Source organism: Natator depressus, chromosome 1, assembly GCF_965152275.1.
Source record: "Natator depressus isolate rNatDep1 chromosome 1, rNatDep2.hap1, whole genome shotgun sequence".
Lineage (NCBI taxonomy): Eukaryota > Metazoa > Chordata > Testudines > Cheloniidae > Natator > Natator depressus.
The window spans coordinates 194,708,311-194,721,895 of NC_134234.1; the positions used below are offsets into that span (position 1 = coordinate 194,708,311).

Consider the following 13,585-nt stretch of genomic DNA (forward strand, 5'->3'; position numbering starts at 1 on the left):
CACGTGCTCTCCATTCTGGTGTCCACCATCTACCAGACTAAACCACCCTCTCCCACCTTCCCAGTTCCAGTGCGCCTGCCATGTTAGTGCCTGCTCTAGTGCCATGGAGCAGACTCAGACAATTGCTACATAGACTCATAGACTATCGGGGTTGGAAGAGACCTCAGGAGGTCATCTAGTCCCACCCCCTGCTCAAAGCAGGACCAATCCCAATTAAATCATCCCAGCCAGGGCTTTGTCAAGCCAGGCCTTAAAAACCTCTAAGGATGGAGATTCCACCACCTCCCTAGGTAACGCATTCCAGTGCTTCACCACCCTCCTAGTGAAATCATTTTTCCTAATATCAACCTAGGCCTCCCCCACTGCAACTTGAGACCATTACTCCTCGTTCTGTCATCTGCCACCACTGAGAACAGGCTAGGTCCATCCTCTTTGGAATCCCTCTTCAGGTAGTTGAAGGCTGCTATCAAATCCCCCCTCACCCTTCTCTTCTGCAGACTAAATAACCCCAGTTTCCTCAGCCTCTCCTCATAAGTCATGTGCACCAGCCTCCTAATCATTTTTGTTGCCCTCCGCTGGACTATCTACAATTTTTCCACATCCCTTCTGTAGTGGGGGGACCAAAATTGGATGCAATACTCCAGGTGTGGCCTCACCAGTGCCGAATAGAGGGGAATAATCACTTCCCTCAATCTGCTGGCAATGCTCCTACTAATACAGCCCAATATGCCATTGGCCTTCTTGGCAACAAGGGCATGCTGCTGACTCATATCCAGCTTCTCGTCTACTGTAATCCCCAGGTTCTTTTCTGCAGAACTGCTGCTTAGCCAGTTGGTCCCCAGCCTTTAGCCATGCATGGGATTCTTCCGTCCTAAGTGCAGGACTCTGCACTTGTCCTTGTTGAACAACAGCAACAGAAGTTCTAGAGGCAGTAGCAAGAAGAATTCTTCTGTCACCGTAGCTGCATCTACAGTGGAGGATAGATTGACTTAAATAACAGCACTCAGGATGTGAAATTTTTCACAGCCTTGGGCTATGTCACTAGCTTGACCAAAGTTTTAGGTGTAGACCTGACCAGCTCTCAGCAGGGTCTAACAGTAAAACCCTAGTAGCATAGTAGTGGGGAGGCACTGGGACTGCAAGTCACTCAGATTGAAATGGGGAGGAGGTAGAAAAAGTGTTTAAAAAATAAGCTAAATTTGCTATAGGTTTTCAATTCTAAATGTTACTTAATAAGAGAGGATTAGTAGTCCAGGTGGCTTCCCCTGAAAAAATGTTGGAAAATATAGATTTCCAATACCAAACATAGGTCACACCTCTTTTGTTGGTCACTGCCACCAGACACACATACACACTCGCTCTCTTCTAGTCAGACTCTCTCCCTCCCTCATTTATCATACCTTTGGTCAGATAATTCAGCCCTTCCGCCCAAATTTGTGGCTTTTATGGACGCAGCACTTCCTGTTAGTTACCAGCAAGAAACTTTACCTCTTTAACATCTACATTGTAGAGAATATCAAAGTTCAGCACCATTAGTAAGATCACTGTGTTCCACGTGTAGATAAGCGTTGAACTATTGCTCTTAAACACATGCTGCTAAGAAAAGATTTTATAAAAGAATAAACTTTGGGTTCAAAAACATTGACTCCCTACCATCTTTCAAAGGGAGTTGAAAATGGTTATTGTGCTACCGTGAGGAGGATCCAAACCATTCAATACAAATTGTCGCAATACTTCATTCAACACTGCAGGTCTCTAGCCACAATGTGTCCAGCATGCATCAATACCAAAGCCAATTCCTTGAACAGAAGGAATCATGCCAATTCTTTTGGGGGGTTTTGTTGTTCATTTTGGGGTCTATAAAGAGAGGAAAATTATTTCTAGATTTAAATAATCTACTCTCAAATGTACAATGCAAAAATGATCTGATGTCATTCTATAGAATAACTACACTTTTGTCCAAAAAATTAAATAAATTTGAATAAAGCTTGAGCGGTGTTATTACACTCATCATAAAGACCAATCACCACTGTATGAGTGTGCTTTACCTGGCTTTCAGTAAAAACAAATGTTTTCCTCAATAATAATAATAATTTGCTGACAGAGCACCCTTCTTCCAATGATATCAAAGGGATTTACAACACTAGGTATTAAGGACCTCCTTTTACAGTCGCAGAAACTTATACACAGAAAATTAAAGTGTCTTGTCCATAGGGAGTGTGATAGAGTGTATGCATGATAGTACAATGTGGACAACTACCTTGCAGTTTAAGTGCTCCTCACCACCTTCCTCCTAGTAGTGATAGTGGGTTCCAGCTTCATACCTGACATAACTGCTTTTGTTTAGAGAGTCCCCAATCTAAAGGAGATGTCTACCTTCTCCCTCCCACCAATACTGTGGTTTGCTGGAGGCTAGAGAGGTTTTCAGGCCAAAAGGACCCTCTCTTTGTTATTGGCTGAGCTCTATTTCAGAATTATCTGTCACAGTATGTGTATAGGTGTATGGTCTTTTGAAAGACTTCCGTCAAGGCATGGTTCTGTGTATCCCCAAAGGTTACCCACCAAGGTTCAGATCATCATATTGGGTCAAGACCACTACCCAATATGAGGCAGCTTGGGAGTTTGCAAAGCATGCCATCACGTTCGTTTCACTTTAGTTCAATTAAAAACCAAAAGAGGGAAGGGGGGAGAAATGTACAAATTGTTTAAGGACAGACTTCTATTTAACCTTTACCACAAGCATTCTTTTGTTAACACCAGAAATGGCTAATCATACCAATGTTCTATATCAGGGCCTGTTGAATCAGGAAAATATATTTTCTTTTTATCCAGGAACTATCTAATTCTCACAGACTTCTCCCAACACACTGTATAGGATTGGAGGGTCAATATTGTTATCAACCCCATTTTACAGATAAGGAACTTACTATAGCACAGCTGACTTTTTCTCAAGCCTACAGAGTGAGTCAGTGTCAGAGCTAGGATGAGAACACTGGAGCTTCTGGCCCCCAATCCTCTGCTCAGGTCACTAGACTAGACAGTGCTTCTTTCCTAAAGGATAATCTGCTGTTCATGCTGTCCCCACTCTTGCCTTCAATATCCAGACACTTCTCCCCAGGACCCTTTGACATCATCTGCTTCTTCTCATTGGATTTTAAGCTTCTTCCATTATAAACTGACCATATTACATACTCACAACAAATACCAATAGCTTCACCACACTGTTTTATTGGTTCATTCTACCACATGGAGTCAGACATATTTTATAGCATTTATAGCAGCAGTTTATCCTAAAAAGCTTTTGGCTGGAAAGCTCAATAGGCAACTCTAAGATCTTTTCCTAAAAGACAGTCAAATAGCCATTACATTAGGGAAGGGATTGGCATTTAGAATATGGAAACAGAGCTAATGAGAATTCTGCTGTTTATTTTTTTGCTTATGTTTTTTAGTTAAACGGGAATTACTTATAAAAGGGAAAAGAGACTACCTCTGGACAGAGCATATTAGATAGGCCAGGAATAGATATAACTGGGAGAACAGACAGACATGACTAAGTCAGACCGACGCCCTTCTATTTTGTGCAATATTGTAACGATCTTCAACTTCCCTTGTAAGAACTTTTAGTTGTGTACAATTAAAGTGCCACATATAGGCTCTGCACAGCTGTTATCCTGCCTTACATTTTGGTAGCTGTCCTACTGTCTTCTGATCTGTGCCCAGCACTTGTTGTAGGAGTGGTGGTCACCAATGATCTCTATCTAGAACAAACTCAGAAAGCTGCGATTTTACATTTTAATTCTTCGTAGGTGTCTGATCATTGCTGGAAAAGGAGGTTTCCTCTGAAAAGGTCTCAGATGGTTTGAAGGTCTCAAATGTGTTGGGTTTTTTTAGACGGAATTTTGAAAGATAATAAGTCTTTGAATGCAGGTAAACTGGTATATCCGACAGTGAGACAAAGGAAAGCATCTCAGTAACCTTTTTCTTGAAGATTGGTGATTTGAAAGTGTATAGAATACAGATCTGAAGTCCCTGTGGGTTAAATGAAAGCTCAGAGTTAATCATAGTAATGAAATGAAATGAAAGCTCAGAGTAAAATTGACCAGCGTCTTTTCGTAGTGACTTGAAGATAATTGCAATGATGATAATACCTATTTCTTATATAGCACTTTTCATCAGTAGATCTTAAAGCACTTCACAATCTTCAGTGTATTTATCCTCTCAACATCCCTGTAAGGTAGGGAAGTGCTATTACCCCTATTTTAGGTGGGGAAGAGAGACTAAGTGATTTGCCCATAGTCACATAAGAAGTCTGTGACGGAGGAGGGAATTGAACCTAGATCTCCCAAGTCCTAGATTAATCCCCTAACCACTATAATTATTAACCATAACATTAATGTCTTGAAATACAGGGTGGTATTACAAGAATGCATTTGCTAGTATGTATAAGAATGGCAGTATTGCCCTCTACTGGATGGAATATAAGGCCTACTTAAGCATGTGTTATATAAGACCCTATACTATAGGTAAAAGAGAGTCTCCTTGCAATACTACAACGTGGGATGGCACCAAATAGGACAGTCTGCATCAGTCATTAGTTAAAACTGGAGGTAGACGGGACTTTAAAATTTTAAGCCACTGCAAAAACATATCACATCTTTGGGATGCATCCCTCTGGATTATGTCAACTCATTCACTTTACTTTCAATCATTTTTACTTAGGCCCAGTCTACGTTTAAAAACTTTGCTGGTATAGCAGTATTGGAAAACCCTCCTGGTATAGACACAGCTTATATCAGCAAAAAAGGGCTTTTGCTAATATAGCTTATACTACTTCCCTGAGCAAAATAAGCTGTACTGGCAAAAGCACTTTTATGCTGGCATAATAGAGGGTTTTTGCTGGTATAGGAATGTTATGAAAACCCCACATTCCTAGCTAACATTGCTATACCAGCAAAAATTTCTAGTGTAGACCTGGCCTTAGATTGTAAGTTCTTCAGTGCAAGGAAGGATACTCTCATTGTTATGTGTTTGTACAGTGTCTATCACAATGGGCCCCTGATCCATGATTGGCTTCCCTAGCCACTACTGTAATACAAATAATAATAAATAATAATAATAATATGTCTATCTGCCATACAGTCAATAGTTGCTTTCAGGGAAACTGCTCTCACAGACAGCAGAACTATTGAAACAGATGGGCTAGATAGCTGACTGCATGGTTTAAAAACGAACTCAACTCCAGTGGAAAGGGGTGTGATGTTTTATTTTTAATTATTCTGAAACACAAATAATTATTTTCATGCTTAGAAACTAAACATCTGACGGAAATTTTAATTAACAGTTTCTGCAGACTGTTGTGTGCTTTTCAAGAGTCAGATTAGGATGGGGGGAAATGGTGGAACTTCCAAGCTCCGGCCACAAAGTAAGCTTAGCCCATGGGAGTCATCAGAATGAGAAACAGCTCACAGTAGATTGTACAGATGTTCAAATTGTGATCATGTGTGCCATTTGGCTCCACTGGGTCCCTTGAGCTTGGCTCCCTCTCACTGGGGCTTACATACATATGGGCTGTCATAGGCTCCTTCTTTCTTGACTGAGGAAAAAAATGTGGTGGCTTCTCCCAAATGCCATCTCACTTGGGGCGCCAAAAATGAGACTTCATTCATAGTAAATTGTGCAGATCTCTGACAACTTCCTCTCCTTTTTTCCATGAAGAATGAAATAGTTAATAAGGGCTTTTCTACTCTGGGAAATTTACTGGAATAAGTGTGTCCACATGAGGAATTATACCAATATAAATATAATGCTTTGAATTCACACACCATACGTACCTTATACTTAAGGGTAAGAGTCTGTCACGGAGGTCACAGAAGTCACGGATTCTGTGATTTTCTGGGACCTACGTGACTTCCATACCGGAAGCAGCTGGTGTGGCTGGCCCCAAGAGCCGCCGAAGCAGCAGCAGTCCCGGGGCGGCCCCTGAGCAGCAGCAGTCCCCTGGGGCTTCAGAGCAGCGGATGGGCAGGGGCAGTCAGCCCCCACTGGCGGAGAAGGGGCCAGCCACTGGCCCCCATGGCCTCCCAGAGCATCCGTACCCAGGAGCAGCTAAGATTTAATCAGGGACATTTATAGTAAAAGTCATGGACAGGCCAGGGGCCATGAATTTTTGTTTATTGCCCGTGACCTGTCCATGAGTTTTACTAAAAATACCCATGACTAAATCTTAGCCTTACTTATACTGGTATAACTTCCTATGAAGACAAACCCCCACCCCCACCCCTTTTTTTTTTAACTAAGTCAGAGATTTTGGAGGAAAAAAATAGAAGTGCCATTATGCCAGTTGTTTCCAAGCCCAGTTGATTTTTAGGTTTCAAAAAATTATTCCCATGCATATACAGTATCTGAAGTACTTTTTAAATAAAGACTTTGGGGATCCAATACTGTTGAATGTTGAGCACTCTCAATTCCCACTGAAATTAATGGGAATATAAATATTCTGCTCTACTTTGGATCAAGCCCTTAGTAAGCACACTTATTACTCATGCAAAATACAGGTTTCACCTATGTCTGCTAAACAGTATTTTGGAGATTATACAATGGTGTAGTATGCTATGCTATGAAGTTTAAAGCCAAAAGTCCAGCATGACCACATTCCTCATGAGCAATAGAGATGCATGTGCTTTTCTCTAGGGCTTTGTCCAGTCTAGTTTTAAAGATCCTAAAGCAATGGAAATTTCACAACTTCCCTTGGCTGACATTTCCACAGCTAATGAAGTTTTTCCTAATATTCACTCTCACAATCCCTTTTTGTATGATCTGGTACAAAGAGAAGCCACTACGTATGGACAAGTCTTTTCAGTGATGACCTTACACATCCTATGGAATAATATAGCACGTTAGCTAGTAATACCAGAAGAGTTTTATGAATAATATATGTCAACTCACAGCCATTTTTAAACAAAGATTCTGAATTTTTGTATGAAGCAACATGGTTTTCCAACAATTTACTAAGACACAGGATTATGAAGGGAAAGGGGATGCATTTTTTCAATGTCTCATTCATCAGTATTGAAACAGCTACATACTGTACCTGGGTGGCATTGAAAATACAGAACAAAATGCTGAAGACAACATTTGTGGCCTCTTGATTTATTAGCATCATATAGCCCAGGACCCAGGTGATTCCAAGCACTACAGCTACAGATAAAGTGCCAAGTATCTTCGTTGTGAATGATTTCTTTTTATTGCTAGAGGGGGGGAAAAAAGTAACATTCCCAAGTGTTAAAAAATGTACAGATAAAACAACTCATTGTCTTGGTTTATTCAACCATTTTATTTAGCGTCCTGCATTTAAGGATTATTCAGTGGTAATCTAAGCTGTGTCCAGAACAGAGAGAACTCAACTGAGCAGATCAAAAGGGATATCTCCCTACGCTGCTCTGAAGGACTAATAAGAATAGCATCAGAACAATTACTGCTGGAGGTACTTTGCCTTACTAGATACAGAGAGAGAAAAAGCTGCCAATGCAGCAGAAAGCAGGAAGGAATAATAAAATAAAATAAAAAATAAACTATTATTGTTTAAAACTATTAGAAATGTGACTAAATTAGAAGAATTCTTATTTTGATTCAAATTTCCACAATGTTCTACCTATTATAGACATAGGCCCCCAATGATGTTTGGATTCAGCTCCGAATCCCAACTTCTCCCAAGTCTGAGTATATTTCGTTATCAAGATGTTTTGGGTTCGGATCCATCTCTAAAAATTATAGGGGGGAATTAAAACAATGATGTAAAGACTTGTTGAAGGCAACGCTTCTTCAGGTTAAATAAAAGTAACAGTTCCCTTTCAAACTGATATAAATGCATATTCTCCTTTAGTAACTGTGAATCTGAGTTTCCAATATAACACCATTTACCATGCGAATAACAGTGACATCCAAATTCAGCATTATATATTACAGTCAACATATTGAAATCTGGCTATGTAAAATCAGACATCTAAGTCCATTTTTAGATTTCTAAATAAGTGGCCTGATTTTAGACTCCTGGGGTGATAAGTACCCATAATTCTCAATGGGCTGTGACAGTGGCTTTGATTCTTTCTCCACTTATACTGCTGTAAATCAGGAATTAATCCATTGAGATCAGTGGAGTAACACTCATATAAAACTAGTTTAAAGGATGATCCAAAGCCCACTGAAGTCAATGAAATGGCTCCCTTTGGATCAGGCCCAGTGCACTTTGGGGAGAATTGGGCCCAAAACATGTTAAAGTGCCTAACTTTTGCAACCCAAGTTTGAACATTTCAACCTCATGAACAAAGAAGGAAAGGGGCTGTAAAGGAGGAAAATCATGCTCAAAGTCATCAGTGAACATTTTTTAAAAGGGCAAGAAAAATTATGAAAGAAACCAGGTAATTATGAAAGTATGCATTTATATCAGTTTGAAAGGGAACTGTTACTTTTATGTAACCTGAAGAAGCGTTGCCTTCAACAAGTGTTTACATCGTTGTTTTAATTCCCCCCCTATAATTTTGAGACCAAGAATCAGATTTTCCGAGGACAAAGTCTACTGCTGCCGAAAGAGAGACAGGGCCAAATTCTTCTCTCAGCTTGTACCAGTGTAACACAGAGCAGAATTTGGCCCACTATGTTAAGTCAATGAGATAATGAAGGCTATTGCACTCTGTGATATTCTAGTTTCTTTGAAAATATTTTTTTTAAATGAAAGAGCCTTCTGTCAAACGTTTGAGTTGATGTCATGTAAGAGAACATATATTAATATTCTAAATGGTCTGAGTTCTCTGCCACCCCCTCACCTTGTCAGATTTGTGTTCTCCTTCCACATAACAAGGACTGTGATCTTGACAAAGATGATAATGTTAAACAGAAGGATGACTGCCACAACCAAAAGGAATGCCCATATCATGGGCTTTTTTGTGCTCACTTTCCCTTCGTCATCCAGGACTGCAAGCCAGCAACTTAAACATAAAGAGAGACCATTTCAACAGATTTGGCAGACATATTATAAATGCATAACCATAACATAATACACCACCTTTCATCCTGAAGGATCCCAGAGGACTTTATAGTGAAATGCAGCCATATCTAGAATGGAGTGCTGTAGGCATTCAGCACTAATAAAGCTATTTTAAATTTTTTTCTCCCCAGGAGAAGTGAAGAATATGTTATCAGCTGAAACTTCACAGGAGAATTTGGGGGAGATAGAATGTAATTATCCAAACTGGAATCTGACCAGGACATGGGAATTTATTATTATATTATTATTATTGTCTATATTAGACTACAGCCTCGGGACTCTCAATCAAGGATCAGAGAGCCCCATTGTACTTGGGATTGTATATACATGTAGTATAAAGACAGCCCGTGCCCCAGAAAGTTTACAATCTATGTTCATGGCAAGATGAAAGGGGCAGCAGCTGAAACAGATAAATGGGGCCAAGGAAGGGAGGATGAGGTTTCAGTATAACTGTCATGTTTTTGTTTAACAAACAGTAATCTCAGATAAGAACATTAATACTCCCTAAATCTTGAGAAAAGCACCATGGGATATTTAATGATCCAGGTGGAAGGGGTTTTGTTTTTACATCTTACTTGAAAGACTCTACCTCTGATTACATACTTACAGTCCACTAGAACCAACCACAGACCGTGCCCAGCCCAGCGTATTTTATAAGAAAGACAGTTATGGTGTGGCTGTTATGGTGTGGCTGCAGTCATATAGAAAGCAGGTACCAAATAATATAGGTTAATTGTGGACTTTAGTGATGTAGGCCAAAATTTTAAAACTTACATGCCTAAATTTAAGCACTTAAATCCCTATTCAGGCACCTAAATAAGTGGCCTGAATTTCAAAGGGGCTGAGAGCATGCACAGTTGCCACTGAAGTCAATGAGGAATTGTGCATGAGCATTCAAGGCAAATTTTGGACAGTGCCTTAATCAGCATTTGTTAACAAAGGACCAAAGCCTGAAGTCCTTACTTAGGCAAAACTCCAGCTGAGTTTAACAGAAGTTTTTCTTGTGTAAGGACTAAGAGGTTCAGGACTGTATTCGTTAATTAGTTACAATTACTACCATGGTAAATCCAGGGTATCATTAATACTGCTGGGCATTAAAGATACAATAAAACAAGTGGTGTAATCATTCATCTACTTACAACTCTTCCTGTCGGTAGTTTAATGGCTTGCCCTTTCTATAGGTAGCTCCAAGTGTTATAGCAACCACTACAGCAGGCACTCCTAATTGACAAAGAGAGAGAGAGATCATAGTGTATTGTTTAATTACCTAGGTCTAGATCACCCCCTTCTGCAGAAATACCCAAATAAGGGGGAAACTTGCCTGCTAAAACCCTCAAGGCTTGTTAAGGCCCATTTTCTATCTGTCCTGCACTCAGTTAAGGGGTGATAGTGTCCTTGAGGAAAAGGCAGGATTTGGGATTGAGTAGGGCAGTTATCTATGGGAAGCTCAGGGCCAAACCTTACTGAGTTTACCCGTGGAGCATCAGTTCCTGAGCATGCCTTCTAGAGGCTCCCCACATCCTGGCAGCACAGCTGCAGTTGGCTCTCTTACAGCAACTGTGCAATCCTAGCCCCTTTTCACAATCTAGAACTATTTAGTAGATTCCACGAGAAAGCTGTATCCCACATCAGCTGTATAGTCAGTGAGGCAAAGACAACTAAGATATTCATGCACACTTTATTAGAATACTGTACCGAATGAAGCTGAATCCCAGAGACTCCTGTCTTATTCAGTGGGTACCCCCTGCCTCCCTCAGTTCTCCCAGTAGTTCCCCTTAACCTTGCAGCATTGCTGCTTATTGCTATGCTCTAAAGATGTGCTAAATGTTTATTACAAAGTAGTACATAATAAATAATACAAGCCAATTTTTGGTTTTGGATGGCTGAATGGCTCCTATTGAAATCAATGGGAATCTCACATGCTCTTCCTAGGGCAGAATTTGACTCCAAGTATGCAATCACTTATCAGAAACAATTTTGTTTCAGGTGATAAAATATTCTTGAAGCCCTTAACTATTGCCAAAATTCTTGCTGCATGCAGCAGACGGGAGTTGCTGTGACAATGAACATGCCATGTATATCCTATAATTCTACTGATTTCCATATTAATGCAGTGACAGCAGACTGAGCTGGTAAACTCCAGGTGAATCAGTAAAAGGACATAAGAAGTAGCTGGAGGCTATCTGTTAAACCACATAGCTAACCCAAAGAAACTGACTGTATTTCATTTTCTGTCTATTGGATTAATATGTTTAAAGCTTACACTGAATGCACTACTTACATTTTGAAAAGCCCTCTGCATATGAGACTCTAATTCTTACCCCATCCAATTATTGACATGATTAAAGTGAAGTGTTCAGGAATGGGCATCAGGGTTTTAAGCAGCAGTAAGTACAAATGTGCAGAATTGAGCGCTGTCCACGTAAATGTTGCCAACAAGAAATAGTGCAGCAAGACGGCTACAGCAGTACACAAGGCATTTTCAGGAACATCTGCACGGTCCGAGGCCGGTGCGGTGTTTTCGGGGGAAACATCTCCGCTATTCTTGGCATTTGGGTTGCCAATTCCAAAGATGAAGATGATGTTGAAAATCAGCATTGATGTGCAGAGACTCACCAACACCCAGGTAACTGAGAATTTTCGTGTTTTCCTATTGGTTGGTAAGCACCATACATATTTGAGAAAAAAGTAGCAAAGCAAGAAAAGAAATTATGATACATTTCCCCCTTTCCTGAATCTCTTAACATGCTAGAAGTCACCTGGGGGTGTGCAACCTTTTTTTAATACAAACTTTGTATTAACTGAGATTTACAAAGCCAGAAACCAGCAATAAACATTTGGCAAAGAGTTCTACATTACTTTTATTTTCACACCTATCTATCAATTTCACCTTGACTTCAGTGAGAACTGAGGGCACTCAACACCTTGCAGGACTGGGCCCTTAGTACAATATTTGGGACACATTTCCATACTTTTCTGCTGCTTTTCAAGCTGGTTAGTCTCCGTGTAAGAGGGAGAAAACAGTGTAACAGAAATATTTCTAAACACTCTTAGGGGCCCAACAAGCTGGGCACATCAACATATTTTATAAATGCACATGAAAAACTCTCTCCTTCCTGGCATTGGTATAACTCTATTGACTTTGGTGGAATTACACCTGAACTACCCTAGTGTAAGCAAGATCAGAACAACTCCTAGAAACAGACTTTGTCATTAACCAGGATAGCTGCAATTATGTGAGTTGGAGTTTGGCTATTGCCTGAGAAAAGATCACATGATATTAACTAATACATTGATGTCTCAGGAGCTTTATAGAAGCCACTGCACATTTAGGTTAAAATACATCATTCCACCATGTATCAAAACACACTCGGTCAAAACCTGAGGTCTTTACTTAGTCTTTAATCAGGCAAAAGTTCTAGGGAAGTCAATGAGAGTTTTGCATTGAATAAGGACTTCAGAATTTGGCCCATATGGACTGGAGTGTTAAGACTAAAGGTTTGAAAATATTATCTCCTGAATGCAGTGATACCTTAAAACCAGCAGCTTCTAGCATTCTCTCTCAGTCTTTTTAATCCCGTAGAACAGGGGCGGGCAAACTTTTTGGCCTGAGGGCCGCGTTGGGTTTCGGAAATTGTATGGAGGGCCGGTTAGGGGAGGCTGTGCCTTACCAAACAGCCAGGCGTGGCCCGGCCCCCGCCCCACTTCTTGCCTCCTGACGCACCCCCCCCCAGGACTCCTGCCCCATCCAACCCCCCTATTCCCTGACGGCCCCCCCAGAACCCCTGCACCATCCACCACCCCCCACTCCCTGTCCCCTGACCGCCCTCGGAACCCCCACCCCTGACTGCCCCCTGCCATCCCATCCAACCCCTCCCCTCATTCCTCATTGCCCCCCCCAGGACCCCTGCCCCATCCAACCACCCCTTCTCCCTGACCGCCCCCAGAACCCCATCCAACCCCCCCTCTCCTTCCTGACTGCCCCCCCGGGACCCCTGCCACATCCAACCACCCCTTCTCCCTGTCCCCTGACTGCCCCCTGCCACCCCATCCAACCCTTCCTCTCCTTCCTGACTGCCCCCCCGGGACTCCTGCCCTCTGTCCCCTGACTGCTCCTGGAACCCCAGCCCCTGACTGCCCCCCGCTGCCCCATCCAACCCCCACTCCTTCCTGACTTCCCCCAGGATCCCCTACCCCCATTCAACCCCCCTGTTCCCCGCCCTCTGATCGCCCCAACCCCTGTCCATGCCCCCCCCCCCAGAACTCCCCTGTCCTCTATCCAACTCCCCCGCTCCCTGCCCCCTTACTGCGCTGCCTGGAGCACTGGTGGCTGGAGCCCGGCTGGAGCCAGCCACGCCACTGCACAGCACAGAGCACTGGGTCAGGCCAGGCTCTGCAGCTGCGCTGCCCCAGGAGCTCACCACCCCGAGCATTGCGCCTGCGGTGGTGAGGTGAGGCTGTGGGGGAAGGGAGACAGCGGGGAAGGGGCCAGAGGCTAGCCTCCCGGGCCAGGAGCTCAGAGGCCGGTCAGCAGGGTCCCGC

General features: G+C 42.1%; 1 protein-coding gene across 1 annotated transcript in view; it reads right to left on the reverse strand.

Annotated features, from left to right (window-relative positions):
- Positions 1-3,586: 3,586 nt before the first annotated feature.
- The window catches only part of ADGRG7 (adhesion G protein-coupled receptor G7), a 53,025-nt gene continuing 43,026 nt past the window's right edge, over positions 3,587-13,585 (reverse strand). The window contains exons 13-17 of the mRNA XM_074947222.1: positions 11,365-11,693; positions 10,183-10,264; positions 8,823-8,984; positions 7,091-7,247; positions 3,587-4,029 (exon numbers count right to left, since the gene is read on the reverse strand). Of these exons, the coding sequence (XP_074803323.1) occupies positions 3,793-4,029; positions 7,091-7,247; positions 8,823-8,984; positions 10,183-10,264; positions 11,365-11,693 (967 nt within the window). The 3' untranslated portion in view covers positions 3,587-3,792. The remainder of the gene's footprint in view (positions 4,030-7,090; positions 7,248-8,822; positions 8,985-10,182; positions 10,265-11,364; positions 11,694-13,585) is intronic.